The sequence below is a fragment of the Schistocerca cancellata genome, chromosome 2 (genome assembly GCF_023864275.1).
Source record: "Schistocerca cancellata isolate TAMUIC-IGC-003103 chromosome 2, iqSchCanc2.1, whole genome shotgun sequence".
NCBI classification, from domain to species: domain Eukaryota; kingdom Metazoa; phylum Arthropoda; class Insecta; order Orthoptera; family Acrididae; genus Schistocerca; species Schistocerca cancellata.
In genome coordinates, this window is record NC_064627.1 from 652272784 (window position 1) to 652293092 (window position 20309).

The 20309-nt window shown below is 40.1% G+C and overlaps 1 protein-coding gene across 2 annotated transcripts in view; it reads right to left on the minus strand.

The window, feature by feature from the left end:
- Window positions 1–2261: 2261 nt before the first annotated feature.
- The window catches only part of LOC126162329 (beta-1,3-galactosyltransferase 2-like), a 31589-nt gene continuing 13541 nt past the window's right edge, over window positions 2262–20309 (minus strand). The window contains exons 2-3 of one of the 2 annotated variants that reach the window (XM_049918760.1): window positions 12167–12421; window positions 2262–2622 (exon numbers count right to left, since the gene is read on the minus strand). In XM_049918760.1, coding sequence (XP_049774717.1) covers window positions 2571–2622; window positions 12167–12421 — 307 coding nt within the window. In that variant the 3' untranslated portion in view covers window positions 2262–2570. Of the gene's footprint in view, window positions 2623–11397; window positions 12422–20309 lie in introns of those variants that run through there. The other variant, XM_049918759.1, reaches the window with a different exon arrangement.

Sequence of the window (20309 nt, forward strand, 5' to 3'; positions counted from 1 at the left end):
AAATCTTCTGTTTATTGTACGTCCGTAATTGCCGAGTGACAGGGGACAGAAGTGGCGAACCCAGCTGAAGATACGTCTGAGAATTAATTATAGTGGCAGCAGAACCGGTATCCACTTGCATGCGAACATCTTGACCAAGGATTTGGACAGTGAGGAATAACTTCCCTGAAAGGGAAGAAGTGCAATTGACAGACAACACAGAATCAGAATCAGCATCATGTTCACGAACATCATGTATGCAGTCGGATTTACAAACGGAAGACACATGACCTTTCTTTTTGCAATTGTGACACACAGCCCAACTTTAGGGACAATCCTCGCGTGAATGTTTCGTAAAACACCGCGGACATGAAGGAAGTTGCCGGGGATTTTGCTGCAGTTTCTTAGTGGGTTGTTTACGGCTAGGCCGAGGCTGCACGTGGGAGCGTACTGCGGCCACGTCGGCCGGCAGAGACGCGCCGCACGCATCGTCAACAGCGCACAGAGGTTGTATTTCCCCGACGTCACCCCACGCTTCAATGTGCGCCCCAGCGGCGCGAGAAATTTCAAAAGACTGCGCGATGGAGAGAACTTCATCTAGAGTCGGATTCGCCAACTGAAGGGCATGTTGCCGAACTTCTTTGTCGGGCGCCGACCGGATAATAGCATCCCGTACCATGGAATTGGCATAGGATTCTTTGTGAATGTCAATAACAAATTGACACTTTCGACTGAGGCCGTGAAGTTCAGCAGCCCAAGCGCGATAGGACTGATTTGGTTGTTTTTGACAATGATAAAAGGCAACACGAGAGGCTACCACATGCGTTTGCTTTTGAAAAGAGACAGACAGAAGGGAGCACATTTCAGCAAACGACAAAGACGCAGGATCCTTCAAAGGAACCAATTGCGACAACAACTGATACATTTGAGGTGAAATCCAGGAAAGGAACAGAGACTTACATGGTTGTTCATCCGTGACATGAAATGCCAAGAAGTGCTGTCGAAGACGTTTTTCATAATCAGACCAGTCTTCCGCCGTCTCGTCGTAAGGTGGAAAAGGAGGTACAGCCAACGATGAGAAACGCCCCGCATTTGACGCCGTGACGAAATCACGAATCGCCACTGTTAGAAGCGTTTGCTGTTCAAGGAGATTTTGCAAGAGCTGCTCGATAGTAGCCATGGAACCCTGTGAGTCAACGGTGAAAAGGAAAAATCCACTACCTCGTCGCCAATTGTTAAATCTTCAAGTTTAACACATATTTCGGACAACACAACAACACATATAAGTCACTGAGTAAGTTGACCTGTGTACAAGTCGGCATTCGATTAAACACTGAGTCTCAGTCTAGCGGCCGCTGCTCGGCTGGCCGCTTAGGTGGCGCAGCTGCTGCATGGCTGGCAGACAGTGCCACATGTAGAGGACGTGCGTAATTGCGCGGCGGCACTTTGAAGAATCGGCGAGTCACAACATCGAGCTGACAAACCTTCATTTGTTTCGTCCTCCCCTTCCGCCATTATGACCCTCCCCCAAATCGAAAAGGATAGCCATGGAGGAGAGAAGCTGAAAGCAGTTGTTGAGCTTGAAAATCACTATTGGTCTCCAAAAGCAAAGTCCCATTATGTAAACAAGAGCAAGATTTCACAGGGCCTGCAATTGCATCAACGCTTTTCTTTATAATGGATGGATTAACCATAGCAGAGGACTTACCTCCTTTAGTATGTGACACCACATGGAACCTAGGTGCAACTTGGAGAGTCTTTGAATATTTAGCCTCATTCTGTATACATTTAGTAGTTATAAACTGAGATGAAGATGAGTGGCTCATTGCAAAAAAATCCCCATGACTGGCAGCATCTCCGATGCCGCTCTCCTTCCAACTGGGGCCCCCTCAAAAGGGGGGATCACCCATCATCAGTGATTGTTCAAACCTTCCAAACTCCTGGCAGAGGGGCCAATTGGCAATCACCCCTCCTTGGTCCTGGCCTGTACCAGGGGATAAATGCAAACCCTATCTGTCGACCCGGGGCTGGGAAATAAGCATTACCCAGTCACCTGTTCTGTGTCAAACGCCTGGGCCAGTGTTCAGGAGCACACAGGATGGAAGAAATAGCAGAGAGGAAACCTCAAATGGCTCTAAGCACTTTGGGACTTAACATCTGAGGTCATCAGTCCCCTATACCGAGAACTACTTAAACCTAACTAACATAAGGACATCACACACATCCATGCCCAAGGCAGGATTCGAACCTGCAACCATAGCAGCAGCGGGGGTTGGCATTTTCCAATATCATTTCTGACAAAGTCTGAAGCAGCTGATAAGATTACAGTTTGATCTGGAATCATAATTTCAGCAATCCCATCAGAAGCAGGTGAAGGTGACAAAATTATAGTATCAATTACACATCCCAGTAAGTCATCACTGTTGTGTACTTGTACTATTTCAGCTGCTTCTTGGTTCTGAGCAACACCAGCCTCAGAAGAACTCACACGTGATGGCCCTGGTGGAAGTTCTAGCATCTCCGAAGAAACTTCCATGAACTTTAGTATAGCCCCTTCATCTTTTATGAAACCTTCCTCCTTGGATTTCTTCTTATTTTGATTTGATGCTACACTTTCTCTTTCCCTTTTCATGGTTAGGTGGCCTATAACAATACAAAACAATGATAGAAATAAAAAATAATATCTCAAACGCATTTCACATGTGTACAATTAAATTACTTAACAGTTTAATATGTTAAAATGAATAAATAACATTCTGTATTACTAAAAGGGCAATGTCATTGAAAAATTTAGGAAAAAACAAAATAAAAATTTGCCTTAACACTAAACATTTGACAAATCATATAAAATAAATGAACTTGACTTTACAATAGTCAACAAATTTAGGTACATGTGAAACTTTATCAAAGTATCAAATAAACAATATCAACACTGCACCACTCTTCTAAACAACAAGAAGTTTCAGAATTAAAAGCCATCTGCTTACAGTCATGTCTATGAATTGTTCGACGACTGTAATACAATAGTTAAAAAATAAAAACAGACACAGTAATACCATTTGTTTTGTGCTAACAGCAGATTGCAGCTATCTGGCAACAGCAGGTTGCAGCTAGCAATGTCCATTTCAAGATTCAAAAAGTGAAACTCATTCCCTTTTCTTGAGTAAAATATTTGACAAGGTTTTATTTAACTTCACCTAAATACCCTCATCAAAAAAACTTTTGCAGCACCCCAGTTCCCAGAACTCCTGAAGATAAGATGTTGACTGTGGATATTGTATCACAGACACAGTCCCTTTGACTGTTCAGAGATGTCACTAAACCCGTCCAAAGATGTAAACAACCATGCATGAGCAGCGCCTATTAGACGGAGGGGGTCCGACAGCAGTACAGTTCCAGTCATTCTACCAGAAAGGAGGTACATGACTCATGTTGTCTGTAGTTCAACCATGCCTAGAGGGTCAATACCATGGTTTGATCACATCCACATTGTTACTTTGTTCCAGAAAGGGCTCTCAACAAGGGAAGTGTCCAGGTGTCTTGGACTGAACCAAAGCAAAGTTATTTGGACATGGAGTAGATACAGAGAGACAGGGACTGTCAATGACACGCCTCGCTCAGGCCGTCCAAGGGCTACTACTGCAGTGGATGACTGCTACCTACAGATTGTGGCTCAGAGGAACTTTGACAGCAATGCAACCATGTTGAATAATGCTTTCCGTGCAGCCACAGGACGTCGTGTTATGACTCAAACTGTGCGCAATAGGCTGCGTGATGCACAACTTCACTCCCAGCGTCCATGGCGAGGTCCATCTTTGCAAGCACGACACCATGCAGTGCGGTACAGATGGGTCCAACAACATGTTGAATGGACCGCTCAGGATTGGCATCATGTTCTCTTCACCGATGAATGTTGCATACGCCTTCACCCAGATAATCATTGGAGACGTGTTTGGAGGCAACTCAGTCTTGCCGAATGCCTTAGACACACTGTCCAGTATGTGCAGTGAGGTGGAGGTTCCCTGATATTTTGGGGTGGCATTATGTGGGGCCGACATACGCCACTGGTGGTCATGGAAGGCACCGTAACGACTGTACTATACATGAATGCCATCCACTGACTGATAGTGCAAACATATTGGCAGCATACAGGTGAGGTATTAAGTCTTCATGGACAACAATTCGCACCCCCATCATGCACATCATCTGAATGACTTCCTTCAGGATAATGACGTTGCTCGACTAGAGTGGCCAGCATGTTCTCCAGACATGAACCCTATTGAACATGCCTGGGATAGATTGAAATGGACGACGTGACCCACCAACCACTCTGAGGGACCCATGCTGAATCGCTGTTGAGGAGTGGGACAATCTGGACCAACAGTACCTTGATGAACTTGTGGATAGTATGCCACGACGAATACAGTCATGCATCAATGCAAGAGGAAGTACTGTAGGGTATTAGAGGTACCAGTGTGTACAGCAGTCTGGACCACCACCTCTGAAGGTCTTGCTGTATCGTGGTACAACATGCAATTTGTGGTTTTCAAGAGCAATAAAATCAGCGGAAATGATGTTTATGTTGATCTCTACTCCAATTTTCTGTGCTGGTTCCAGAACTCTCGGAACCGAGGTGATGCAAAACTTTTTTTGATGTGTGTACAAGTCCCATAAACCAGAACTACTCGAGTCCAAAATTTTATTTTTCCTACTTTCTTCAACTTCTTTCACATCAGATACGTTTTTCCAAAACTGCAAAATATTTGCAAGGAAACAACTCTTATTACTTAGTTTCTTTCATGTACTAATTTGCTGTCAAGTTAATTTACCTTGGGTTTTTGTTCATTTACTAAATTCAGCCCAAGTCCTTTTTCCAGTGATTTAGCACCCATTTGCACTGTTTTAAGCAAGTAGGAGAGAGGGGGAGGAGGAGATTAGTTTTTAACGTCCCTTCGACAATGAGGTCATTAGAGATGGAGCAAAAACTCAGATTAAAGAAGAATGGGGAGGGAAATCAGCCATGCCCTTTCAAAGGAACCATCCCGGCATTTGCCTGAAGTGATCTAGGGAAATCACGTAAAACCTAAATCAGGATGGGCAAATGCGGAATTGAACCATCGTCCTCCCAAATGCGGGTCTAGTGTGCTAACCACTGCACCACCTCGGTCAGCAAGTAGGACTGAAGTTTCATATTAGAGGAATGTCTTAGGGTTACAAAATAAAAAGGAAGAAATATAGTTTACTTTAAAAAAATTTACGAGGATAAAAACCAACACGTGAATGATTCATATATTTGTGGGAAATGACTGTGAAAAAATATTTCACCAAGTATGCTGGAATGTTAGTGTACCATAACTAACAAATATTGTCATAGAAACACTGAATAAATGTTGACAAATTTGGGATAATTTTAAGTATTATATGGTGTGCTTCAAAGTGACTGTAAAAAGACCTTTCTTCACAAGTTATGGAGATTTTATTTTTCCAACAGTGTCTTTTCAACTGTAGAACAAAATATCCTCTGACACTTGACATTTTCAGGCTTTGTCGGTGGGCTCCATGCACTTGATTAGAGTACCGTCATCTTCTTGTTGTTGCTGCTGCTGCGTTCTTCAGTCCAAAGACTGGTTTGATGTAGCTGTCCATGTTGCTCTACCCTGAGCAAGCCTCTTCATCTCTAAATAACCACTGCAGCCTACATCCTTTGAATCTCCTAGTCCCCCTCTATAATTTTTACCCCCCCACTCTTCCCTTCAGTATTAAACTGGTGATTCCTTGGCCTCTCCGAATGTGTCCTATCAACTGATCCCTTCTTTTGATCAAGCTGTGCCACAAATTCTTGTCTCCCCAATTCTTTTCAGTACCTCCTCATTAGTTACATGATTATCCATCTAATCTTCAACATTCTTCTGTAGCACAACATTTTGAAGGTTTTAATTCTCTTTTTGTCTAACCTGTTTATTGCCCACATTTCACTCCCATACAATGCTATACTCCAGACAAATACTTTCAGAAAAGACTTCCTAGCAGTTAAATGTATATTTGATGTTAACAAATTTCTCTTCTTCAGAAGTGCTATTCTTACCATTGCTAGTCTACATTTTATATCCTTTCTACTTTGGCCAGCATCAATTATTTTGCTGCCCAAATAGCAAAAGTCATCTACTACTTTAAATGTCATGATTCCTAATCAAATTCCCTCAGCATTACCTGATTTGACTACATTCCATATCCTTGGTTTGATTTTGTTAATGTTCATCTTATATCCTCCTTTCAAGACAACGTCCATTCCATTCAACTGCTCTTCCAAGTCTTTTGCTGTCTCTGACAGGATGTCATGGGCAAACCTCAAAATTTATGTTTCTTTTCCCTGAACTTTAATTCCAACTCCAAATTTTTCCTTGGTTTCCTTTACTGCTTGTTCAATGTACAGATTGAATAACATCTGGAATAAGCTACAACCCCATCTCAATCCCTTCTCAATCACTGCTTCCTTTCCATGCCCCTCGTCTGGTTTCTGTACAAGTTGTAAATAGTTTTTCTTTCCCTGTATTTTACCCCTGCTATCTTCAAAATGTCAGGGAGTATTCCAGTCAAAATTGTCAAAAACGTTCCCAAATTCTGTAAACGTAGGTTTGTCTTTCAGTAACATATATTCTAAGAAAAGTCAGAGAGTCAGTATTGCCTCCCATGTTCCTACATTTCTTCGGAGTCCAAACTGATCTTCCCCAAGGTTGCAAAGAATCTGTGTTAGTATTTTGCATTATTAAACTGATAGTTCAGTAATTTTGACACCTATCAACAACTTCTTTCTTTGGAATTGCAATTATTACGTTCTTCTTTAAGTCCGAGGGAATTTCACCTGTCTCATACATCTTTCATACCAGGTGGAAAAGTTTCATTGTGACTTGCTCTCCTAAGACTACCAGTAATTCTGACAGAATGTCATCTACTCCAAGAGCCTTGTTTCAACTTAGGTCTTTCAGAGCTCTGTCGAATTCTTCTCGCAGTATCATATCTCCCACCTCATCTACATCTACGTCCTCTTCCCTTTCTATAAGATTACCTTCAAGTGTATCTCCCCTGTATAGACCCTATATACACTCCTCCCACCTTTCAGCTTTCAATTCTTTGCTTAGGACTGGTTTCCCATCTGAGCTGTTGATATTCATACAGCTGTTCCTCTTTCCCCCAAAGATAGATAGATTGATTGACTGAGGAGGATTATGGGACTAAACGGCGAGGTCATCAGTCGTGTGATTCAAAAGTTACGGCAGGTCCAGTCAGAGGGGTCAAACTGTACAGTGAAGAAGCTAAAAACACACACAATAGAAGGCATATAAGAGTAGGTCAAATCTAAAAAATGAAAAAACAGAGGGAAAAAAGGGCAGTCTTTGCATGGGGGAGTGTCTTTTCCCCAAAGGCCTCTTTAATTTTCCTGTAGGTGGTATCTATCTTTCCCCTAATGAAATAAGCTTTTAAATCCTTACATCTGTCATCTAGACATTCCTGCTTAGCCATTTTACACTTCCTGTCAATCTGATTTTTTAAACGTTTGTATTCTCTTTTGCCTCCTTCATTTGCTGCATTTTTATATTTTCTCCTTTCATCAGTTAAATTTGGTATCTCTTGTGTTATCCAAGGATTCCTACTAGGCCTTGTCTTTTTACCCATTTGATCTTCTATTGCCTTCACTATTCAATCTCTTAAATCTACCCATTTGTCTTCCGCTGTATTCCTTTCCCCTTTTATAGTTAACTGTTGCCTAATGCTCCTTCTGAAACTATCAGCAACATCTGGTTCTTTCAATTTACCCAGGTACCATCTCTGTAATTTCGTACCTTTTTCAATTTCTTCAGTTTTAATCAACAGTTCATGACCAATAAATCCACATCTGCAACTGGAAATGTTTTACAATTTAAAACCTCGTTTCTAAACCTCTGTCTTACCATTATATAAACAGTCTGAAACCTTCCGATATCTCCAGGACTCTTCCACATATACAACTTTCTTTTATGATTCTTAAACCAAGTGTTAGTGATGAGTGAATTAAGCTGTGTGCAAAATTCTACCAGGCAGTTTCCTCTTTCATTCCTTTCCCAAGTCCATAAACTCCTATTATTTTATTTCTCTTCCTCTTCCTGCCATCAAATTCTGGTCATCCATCACAATTAAATTTACCTCTCCAGTAACTATCTGAATAATTTCTTTTATTTCACCATACGTTCTTTGAACCTCTTCATCACCTGCGGAGCTAGATAGCATATAAACTTGTATTACTGTGGTGAGTGTGGGCTTTGTGTCTATCTTGGCTACAATCAAGCATTCACTATGCTGCTCATAGTAGTTTACCTGCATTCCTAGTTTCTTCTTCATTATTAAACCTACTCCTGCATTACCCTATTTGGTTTTGTATTTATAGCCCTGTATTCACCTGACCAGAAGTCCTGCACCTCCTGCTACCAAACTTCTCAAACTCCCGCTATATGTAACTTTAACCTATCCATTCCTCTTTTTAAATTTTCTAACCTACTTGCCCAATTAAGGAATCTAACATTCCGCACTCCGATCAGTGGAATACCAGTTTTATTTCACATGATGAATACATCCTCCTGAGTAGTCTCTGCCCAGAGATCCAAATGAGGAATTATTTTACCTCTGGAATATTTTACCCAAGAGGACACCATCATCATTTTACCATACAGTAGAGCTGCATGCCTTAGGGAAAAACTACAGCTGTAGTTTTCCCTTGCTCTCAGCCATTTGCAGTTCCAGCATGGCAATGTTGTTTTGGTGATGTTACAAGGCCAGATGAGTCAGTCATCCAGACTTTTTCCCCTGCAACTACTGAAAAGGCTACTGCACCTCTTCACAAACCACATGTTTGTCTGGTCTCTCAACAGATACCCCTTTGTTGTGGTTACACCTACAGTATGACTGTCTGTATTGCTGAAGCATACAAGCCACACCACTGATGACAAGGGAGGGGGGAGGAGGGGGGGGATGTTCTTGTAGTTAATTACTGGAAAACCCTTTAATGAACTACATTTTACATACAGCAGTGTAGTTTTGTACATAAAGTTGTAAAAAGATACAAAATTTGAAAAAAAGATCACTTACCAACAATCTGTAGCCTATGAAGAAATGTGTATCGATGGAAGTTTGAGGAGTTAACAAAACAATAATTTTTCACTGCAAAATGAGCCACAACAGAGCCTCTGGTGGTCAGTATATGAAATAGGTAATCTGTCCATACTAAAAATAATGCTGCTACCTATCAGAAAATCATCTCATCATCATTATCTGTTGCCTCTGACAAGGCCATTTTACTTTCATATGGGCTGGATCTGTTCTCATTCTGCAGCAATACCATAAAACAATCCTCATCCCGCTTTGCAGCTCTTCTTGGTCTCAGTCACATTCTGTGGGTGCTTGCTGTTGATGTTTCAGGTGATGATTTTCCTGTGTAGCTTCTGGGCTTCAGGCTCTTTCTCTGGGTACTTTCTGCTGCTCATGCTGTTGATTTTTATGGAGTTTTTTTTTCTCCACATACTTGTTTCTGCTACTGATGATATTTTTTCAGGAATCACTTGTGCACTGGCTGGTGGATTTTGTTTGCTGTCCTTACTTAATTGTTAGCTCTCAGTCAAAAAGTGTCCTTTCAATAGTGTTTACATTAATTGTCTGTTGCCGTTTATAGTAGAAGCATCAATACACAATGACTTTTGCTTTCATCAATGTTTCTGTCTCATTTCTTGTTAATCCGTTTGTAGTCAGCAACTACTTACATGCTGCTTTGTGAGTGCTTGTAGTTTTCAGTCCTCCTATAACATAGATTATTTTCACTGCCTGAAACTGTTTCCTAAGTGGTTAAAATTTAGTCCATGACTGGTACAAAATCTTTGTCTCAAACAGTTTATGTCTACAGTTGCTACATTCTCAAAATTCCTGCACTCAATTTTTACTTGCAAGCTTGTGCTGCAAATTTCTGCATTAACACATTAACTTGGTGGTAGGTGCAGATGTTGCAGACATTTTGGTGTGTTAGGTTTTCTATGCAGTTTTTCATAGGTGTAACAGCTATTGCACTTCATTTTTGTATATGTCATTTTAACCATCTCTTAACACAATAAAATGATTCGATTTCAAACTGCTTACTCCTGAGTATTTCGTCATCTTCAGTATTTCGGATGACACTGCAACTGATGTGACAAAGCTAAATACCTTGTTGCTAGTGTCTTCTAATGATTGTGAATCACGTCTGTGACTGTCACTCAGAATTGTCACTGTCCCTTTGCTTCCTCTTTTGTTTGTACTTTGTGCTGTGCTTTTCATTTGCTTCATCAATGCAAATGCTTAGATTACATGATTCAGTTCTAATGCACTTGACTGCATATGTAGCTTTACTGCTTTGTTTACAATAATGATGCCAAAAAAACATACATACTACACTAGCCAAACAATGGAAGTGGACTAGCCATTTGCTGTGACAGTTTGGCAATGCTGAACAGTTCAGGTGTGACAATGAGAACTCTGATTGGAGGAGTGTCAACCAATAAATAATTTTAACTAAACTGAAACGAAAAAGGTGTTCATCTGGCCACATATTGAGAAGGATTTCAAGAAATTAATCCGCCAGTGTAATGCTTGCCAGCACAACAACATAACTAACAGTTAGCATGTTACAGCTGTGCTCAGAACATTCACCTCACTGAGTCAACAATTTTAACACGTACGTATTGAGGCCAATGGACCTTTACCAATGTCAAAAAAACACTTTAACTCTCTGGAAAATTCTTCACTGACATGTCAAACAATATTATTAAAGCATCAGCTGTATGTTAATCTATGCTCAAATATATAAAAGCTCCACCTGGCTGTTTTAAAAGAACATTCCATTTGGCGACTATTAATTTTCTGTGACTTACAGTCCTGGAATCATCAAACACGATGCCATTTTAAATCCTCTTTAAGCATCATATATATTACTGGCATGCCATGACAGAACGTTATATATTATCACCGATGGCATTTCCATCGCCAAATACATTGACAGCCTGAAGCCAGCACCTGCACCAGCTGCGACATTCAACAGGTCTGTGTCGGTGATTAACACCAACATTTTATTTATATGTGATTCCATGTGCACACCAGATGCACAACTTTCCACTGTCACACCCTTTATTACATTTAAGGGGACTTGGAAAGGAGTGGCAGAAGGATATGGACAGCAAATTGTCGGTTATATTATATGTGCAGTGTAGATTATTTGCTTACTGGTGCTGTCTTTGCACTCTGAATAAATATATATTACGTCACTTGCAGCTTACAATTGGGTTATATAATTAACCATTGTATCTTGTATTGAATAAAATGTATTTTCACGTGGCACATCTATCAGTATGTCCAGACATTGTCCATCTTTGTCAGTCTGCTGCCATCAGTTAACTACAATTTTTTAATCTAGATGTATGTTTTCTCTCTATATGTGCATTTTTTTTCCCTTTGCAAGTAAAGGTACATGAATGAGAATTATTGATTATGTTATGTAAAATTGTATAAAATATATTTCATGACAAAATATTAGTATGCATATACAGATATCTTATATCCATTATTAAAATACACACACTACAATAGCATCAAGCCAGAAACTCAGTAAAATAGATCTGTTTGTATCAGTTAATTGAAAATCCATCAGTGAACCTACACTTCCACTGAAAAAAATCAACCTATTTTTACTTCAGCGACATAGCCTTGTCCACCAGAAAGAGGTAGCTGCTGCCTTCCCTTATTTACACAGGTCCTTCTCAGTGCATTTTGAGGGCTTCTGTTCTTGCAAGATCCCATATCTCGACATCTTTTAGCATGCATAGCTAATCTAATTTGTAAACTGTAATCACCTCCACTTGGACCAACCATAAAATCACAGTACACATCTGAGTGTCTGAGACAGCACTCCAGATAACCAGGATCTGTTGTAAACATGTTGCTTATATTTCTATAGCCTTCAACACCTGCTTGTTGGGCAAGAATACCTGTGACAAAAGTATCATCTATCCAGAAGAATTTTTCCTTCTGAGCTGCAGAAAGCAGTTTATTTATCACTGGAGGTGTGGTTATGTACATCCATCCTGATAGAAACTGGGGATACATATTACCACCAAATTCCTCATGGGTCACATACCATTTGTTAGCAGGTTCTCGAACTGGAACCATCCCCTTAAGTACATAACCCATAAGGAGATCCTTTCTCTGAGATTCAGAAATATATGAAATTATTTCAGAAAGTTTGTACATATTCACTACAATATCATCATCCATTTTGATAACAAATCGTGCTTGTGGACAGTGATGTACAGCCCACTGCAGTCCCATCACATGTTTGTATGTCAGGTTGCGATAAGCTTCAAGAAAGCTTCCTTGAAGAACATCTGAATACCTGCAAGAAAACAACAGATCATAGTGATGAAAAAATATAAAAAATGTTTCTGTATGCACAAAGTTAGATGTATTATACTACAAGCACTCATGAAAGCAAGTGGGTGTGTAGCAGATTCGTGGATGTAATGTCTAATTCTTTTGGAACATGGTCTGTCAATACCAAATGGACAAAAGGGTTTCATGTAATACAGTACTACAGAGGATGAAAAACGGTGCCACCACGACTAAGGAATGGAAACAGTCAGGTCGCAGACCCATAAGAAGGCATGTCATCTTCAATGGTCGAAAACAGCATGTTAATAGAGTTTGTCAATATATTTGGATTACTGCTGTTGGATTGTTCTGGAAACCTGCCTTAGAATTACACCCCAGGATAATGGCTGTATATATTTTTCCTAGTCAATAACTGCCACTCCAACTTTCGAGTGGGACGGTCTCGAACAACCATTTTAAACCCTGATCTCTCCTTACGATATTATCACATTTCTGAACCAAGTTAGAAAACACAGCCAGATGGCAGGAGGTGATCAATATCAACAGTCAATCTCATACTAATATTTACACCTTGTTGTGCTGTAATGAGTGCTTCATTCACTTACATATTCATAAACAATTTTAACTTATGGTGTCATGGTATTTTGCAAATAAAAGTACTCACAAGTGCAAGATATAAATTCTTTATTTTGTTCAGAACTGTAAATATAATTTTCTCAACACCATTTCATCAAGAATCAGGACTAGTTGCATTAATTCTGTAGATGAATTCATCCCCTCAAAACCACAGGACCTGCTTATGCATATGCATATGTAATGGTGTCCTTGCATGTGCTGGTTAGCCTTCTTTTTTTTCTTTTCAATATAAATAAATGACCACTTGTTTTAAATGATCACACAGGGTCAGTCATTGATAAGGCAGCTGATACACTTTAGTTCATTGGTAGGATACTGGGAAAATGTAGTCTTACAAAGGAGGTTCCTTACCAGACACTCGTGGAAGTCATCCTGGAATATTGCTCAATTGTGGGGGATCCATACCAAATATGTCAAATATTGAATATATAAAAGAAGAACAGCATAAATGGTGCCAAGTTTGTCTGACCCATGGCAGTGTCACAGAAATGCTGAAAAACCCAAAACTGGCACATGCTCGAAGATAGAAGCTTACTATGTTCTGAAACTCAACTTACAAAATTTGAAGACTCATTTTATGAGGAATCCAGAAACAAACTATTGCCTCCTACATACCACTCGTGAAGAGACCGCAAAGACAAGATTAGACCAGTTACCATTTGCACAGATACAATTATGCAGTTACAGAATGGGAAGAAATCCTAACATTTGGCACAAAAAGAAAGACTCTCTGACGTGTGTTTCACAGTGCTTTAATGTAAAATTGAGTTTGCAGGAATATGTGTAAGTCATAATAGAAAACAATGGTCTCCCTTATGGTATAAACAAAGGAAATCGGTGTGTGAGCATCCACAGATGGGCAAACAAGGAAGCAACATCATGAACTGAATCACTGGGAATGCATTAACTGACCCACATATGACTCATAGGGATGTAAGTAAACAATTAAAATTTGATGCAAATGTAAATAAAGCATCATCACAAAATATCTATTTTTTGAAGCTACAAGACAATCTGTATGTCATAAATCTAAATCAAGGAGGCAATTAATGTATTTCCTGAACATTTCTTTGATTTAATTCCTTTGTTCAATAGTGCTAAGCTCTGAGAGTTAAGGAAGGGCTTACTGCCGAGTGAAAAATGCCATATATGTCCAGTTGTTACATATCTGGCACAAGGTTAGCTGGGAAAGAAGAATTATCAGCTGTATCACTGAGATTATGACTTGACTTTGGCATCTGTAATTATACTTGTGATGAATGCATTGATCCATAAAAATCTAACAGGTAATGTACAGATATGTTGGCCTACCTGCCACACACAAATTAGACACAATCCAAGATCCAAGGGGGAGGAGTCATGATTCCCCCTCCTTAAAAGAGTTCAGGAGTTCGGTTAATGAATTTGTGTGTTTATATGTGTTAATTTAAAAATTTTTTGGCTAACTTTATACAAAAAAGGTAGAATAAAGAATCACAAAAATTGCATAAAATTCTAGAAATTTCAAGCTATGTTTAACATACTATGATTTTCAGTTGCTTGTATGACACTCTGCCCATGTGAATGGGTTCCTGACCTGGTCGGCTGCTGACACCATTCCAGCTACAAAAAGGTATAACACTCACACAATGTTCATAACTGCTGTCACCAGCAAATCTGACACTGTCTGTGAGTCTACAGATAGAACCAGTAAACAACAGGAAATTGAGTCAGTAAAGACAGAAAGGAAAAGACTCACAACTAAGGAATAAAATAAACTTACTGACTTAGTGAACAAAGGCAGGAAGTAGTGACAGAAACCCCATTTCACTCATTTACATGCTCATATAGCCATAGTCTGCAAACTTGTGTTCACAATCATAGCGCTAAGTGAAATACTAATAACACTGACTGCAAACTTTGATTTCATATTGTGTAAATTATTACATTATCAAATTAGTAAAGGTTTTGTTGCTATTATAGTTCTTAAATCAATCGCATGACACACATACTTCTCAACTTTTGGGCAAATCCTTCTCAAATGCTGTATTTCTCTAAATTGCATTTTTTGTTAGTTATGTTAAAGTGCTGAACTAAGCACTCATACAAACAATTTACTAGGATATTAAAATATTTTATTGTAACTAAACAATGTATTATTATTATCCAGAATGAGATTTTCACTTTGCAGACGGAGGTGCACTATATGAAACTTCCTGGCAGATTACAACTGTGTGTCAGACTGAGACTTGAACTCCCTTTTGTGTGCAAGTCCTCATGAGTGAGATATCAAAGCACAACTCACAGCTTTACTTCCACCAGTACCTTGTCTCCTATTTTCCAAATCTCACACAAGCTCTCCTGCAAAACATGCAAGACTAGCACTTCTGAAAGAAAAGAAATTGCGGAGACATGGCTTAGTCACAACCTAAGGGATGTTTCCAGAATGAAATTTCCACTCTGCAGCAGAGTGTGCGCTGATGCGAAACTTCCTGGCAGATTAAAACTGCGTGCTGGACTGAGACTTGAACTCAAAGTGTTTGCTATTCATGGGCACCAACTGAGTTTTCCAAGTGTGACTCATGACCTATCCTCACAGCTTTACTTCCATCAGCACCTCATCTCTTATGTCCACACTTCACAGATGCTCTCCTGTGAAACTTACAAGACTAGCACTCCTAGAAGAAAGAGTATTCCACAGACATGGCTTAGTCACAGCCTGGGGGATGTTTCCACAGAGAAATTTTCACTCTGTAGAGGAGTGTGCACTGATATGAAACTTCCTGGCAGATTAAAACTGTATGCCTGATCAAGACTCGAACTTGGGACCTTTATCTTCTGCAGCCAAGTCTCCACAATATCCTTCCTTCCCGGAGTGCTATTCTTGCAAGTTTCACAGGAGAACTTTTGTGACGTTACGAGTTGTGCTTGGCTACTCAGTCGGTGAACACTTTCTTGCAAAAGGCAAAGGTCGCGAGTTCGAGTCACAGCCCAGCACATAGTTTTGACCTACCATCAAGTTTGGCTGCAGATTCCTCGACTTGCGCCATAGGGTGGTGGGATTTCGGGTTTCGCTGGATAGGTCAGGAGTCCAATACACACAGCAGGCGGCTACAGGGGTAGCAGGGGTTGTGTGGCGTGGACTGGGCAGTTTTTTAGGTTAGATGGCCTCGGGCAAGTACAGGAAGGGCAACAGCCTCAAAGGGTGTGGGGCAAAGTCAGGACATGCGGGGACCAAGCAGCAATCGGTATTGTAATTGTAAACTGTTGAAGCTGCATTGGTAAAGTACCAGAACTTCAAGCGCTGATAGAAAGCACTGAAGCTGAAATCGTTATAGGTACGGAAAGCTGGCTGAAGCCAGAGATAAATTCTGCCAAAATTTTTACAAAGGCACAGACGGTGTTTAGAAAGGATAGATTGCATGCAGTTGGTGGTGGCGTGTTTGACACTGTTATTAGTAGTTTATCCTGTAGTGAAATAGAAGTGGATAGTTCCTGTGAATTATTATGGGTGGAGGTTATACTCAACAACTGAGCTAGGTTAATAATTGGCTCCTCTTACCGACCTCCCAACTCAGCAGCATTAGTCGCAGAACAACTGAGAGAAAATCTGGAATACACTTCACATAAATTTCCTCAGCGCGTTACAGACTTAGGTGGAGATTTCAATTTACCAGATATAGACTGAGACAGTCAGATATTCAGGATGGGTGGTTAGGGACAGAGCATCGAGTGACATTATACTGAATGCACTATCCGAAAATTACCTCGAGCAATTAAACAGAGAACCAACTCGTGGGGATAACATCTTGGACCTACTGATAACAAACAGACCCGAACTTTTCGACTCTGTAAGCACAGAACAGGGAATTAGTGATCATAAGGCCGTTGCAGCATCCCTGAATATGCAAGTAAATAGGAATATAAAAAAAGGGATGAAGGTTTATCTGTTTAGCAAGAGTAACATGAGGCAGATTTTAGACTACCTAACAGATCAAAATGAAAATTTCTGTTCCGACACTAACAATGTTGAGTGTTTATGGAAAAAGTTCAAGGCAATCGTAAAATGCGTTTTAGACAGGCACATGCCGAGTAAAACTGTGAGGGACGGGAAAAACCCACCGTGATTCAACAACAAAGTTAGGAAACTACTGCGAAAGCAAAGAGAGCTTCACTGCAAATTTAAACACAGCCAAAACCTCTCAGACAAACAGAAGCTAAACGATGTCAAAGTTAGCGTAAGGAGGGCTATATGTGAAGCGTTCAGTGAATTCGAAAGTAAAATTCTATGTACCGACTTGACAGAAAATCCTAGGAAGTTCTGGTCTTACGTTAAATCAGTAAGTGGATCGAAACAGCATAACCAGACACTCTGGGATGATAATGGCATTGACACAGAGGATGACATGTGTAAAGCTGAAATACTAAACACCTTTTTCCAAAGCTGTTGAGCAGAGGAAGACCACACTGCAGTTCCTTCTCTAAATCCTCGCACAAACTAAAAAATGGCTGACATCGAAATAAGTGTCCAAGAAATAGAAAAGCAACTGAAATCACTCAACAGAGGAAAGTCCACTGGACCTGACGTGATGCCAATTCGATTCTAAACAGAGTAAGCGAAAGAACTTGCCCCCCTTCTAACAGCCGTGTACCCCAAGTCTCTAGAGGAACGGAAGGTTCCAAATGATTGGAAAAGAGCACAGTTAGTTCCAGTTTCAAGAAGGGTCATCGAGCAGATGCGCGAAACTATAGGCCTATATCTTTGACATCGATCTGTTGTAGTATTTTAGAACATGTTTTTTGCTCGCGTATCATGTCATTTCTGGAAACCCAGAATCTACTCTGTAGGAATCAATCATGTGAGACCCAACTCGCTTTATTCATTCATGAGACCCAGAAAATATTAGATACAGGCTCCCAGGTAGATGCCATTTTCCTTGACTTCTGGAAGGCGTTCAATACAGTTCCGCACTGTCGCCTGATAAACAAAGTAAGAGCCTACGGAATATCAGACCAGCTGTGTGGCTGGATTGAAGAGTTTTTAGTGCACAGAACACAGCATGTTGTTCTCAATGGAGAGACGTCTACAGACGTTAAAGTAACCTCTGGCATGCCACAGGGAACTGTTATGGGACCACTGCTTTTCACAATATATATAAATGACCTAGTAGATAGTGTCGGAAGTTCCATGCAGCTTTTCGCGAATGATGCTGTAGTATACAGAGAAGTTGCAGCATTAGAAAATTGCAGCGAAATGCAGGAAGATCTGCAGTGGATAGGCACTTGGTGCAGGGAGTGGCAACTGACCGTTAACATAGACAAATGTAATGTATTGCGAATACATAGAAAGAATGATCCTTTATTGTATGATTATATGATAGCGGAACAAACACTGGTAGCAGTTACTTCTGTAAAATATCTGGGAGTATGTGTGCGGAACGATTTGAAGTGGAATGATGATATAAAATTAATTGTTGGTAATGCGGGTGCCAGGTTGAGATTCATTGGGAGAGTCCTTAGAAAATGTAGTCCATCAACAAAGGAGGTGGCTTACAAAACACTCGTTCGACCTATACTTGAGTATTGCTCATCAGTGTGGGATATGTACCAGGTCGGGTTGACATAGGAGATAGAGAAGATACAAAGAAGAGCGGCGCGTTTCGTCACAGGGTTGTTTGGTAAGCGTGATAACATTACGGAGATGTATAGCAAACTCAAGTGGCATACTCTGCAAGAGAGGTGCTCTGCATCGCGGTGTAGCTTGCTGTCCTGGTTTCGAGGGGTGCGTTTCTGGATGAGGTATCGAATATATTGCTTCCCCCTACTTATACCTCCAGAGGAGATCATGAATGTAAAATTAGAGAGATTTGAGCGCGCACGGAGGCTTTCCAGCAGTTGTTCTTCCCGCGAACCATATGTGACTGGAACAGGAAAGAGAGGTAATGACAGTGGCACGTAAAGTGCCCTCCGCCACACACTGTTGGGTGGCTTGCGGAGTATAAATGTAGATATTTATTATTATTATATTTAAACATTTTATTATTATTATTATTATTATTACAGTTATCTTAAGCAGCTTAGCAAGTTATAAGTGGGTTTGACAGCAAGCTCCATTTAGTTGTAGATGGGGAGGGGGAGTCACTGTGACCCACTCCCAGAACCATACACTGATCTGCATTATTCACATGCTGTGGTTCTATGCACATTTTGTTTCTGGTATGTTTTTGACCAGTATACTGAATGAATGGCATATATGATGTGACCCAGTTATCACTCTTTTTCTATGGCAGGGGTTCCCAAACTTTTCCTCTGACAGATCACAGAGAATTCTGGCACTCTGATGGAACACTTTGTTTATTTTGAACTTTAATAAAATAAATAAAATTTTGAAAAATTTAAAAGCTTGTTATATTCAGTGATTACTTGAAGTTTAATAACACAGAATCCATAATAAAATTTTTAAAAAATAAGGAATAAATATCAGAAAAAAAACCATGTTATTAGGAGTTCCTCATGGAGCACCTATTCACTTACCATGGAATGACAGTGTTCTGCAGAACACAGTTCAGGAAACTCTCATCTATGGTACTATACGTTATGGATAATCTCAGCAGCAATTGCTGCATTTAGGAACTTGCAGAGTGCAAAATTATATCTAATCCTTAAACAGCTCTTGTTATCTATTAAGATAAGGCCTCATTACATCACAGGTTGCCTGCAGTCCTGAAATATTTTGCATATCACAGAATATTGAAAACTTTTCCTGACGGCAATATCTTGTGGCCTTACCAAAGCTTCTGACTGTATGAACCACAAAGTTCCACTTCGGATTAACAGTCTCCCTCTCACATGGACAGTGTCTTGCCTCTATTACAAAAAAACAGACCATCCCACTGACAGACTGTATTACAGTGGTAAAACTAAATTCAGAATAAGGAAATGAAACATATGGAGTCCCACAAGATTTATTACTGGGCTCTAAAGGAAGGCATGTTAGTGTTTAATGTTCTATTGATGATAAAAATCATCAGAGACAGAACACAAGCTCAAAGTACAAATATATGGGGAAGGAGACCAAACATGCCCATTTCAAAGTAATCAACCCACAATTTGCCTTAAGTGGTTTAAGGAAACCACAGAAGGTTGAATCTGGATGTCTAGGTAGAGATTTGAATTACTGTCCTCTTAAATCCAAGTTGAGTGTGTTACCACTGCACCATCACACTTGGTATCCTGGATTTGCATCTGTTCTTAACCAACATAACTTATGTTCCAAT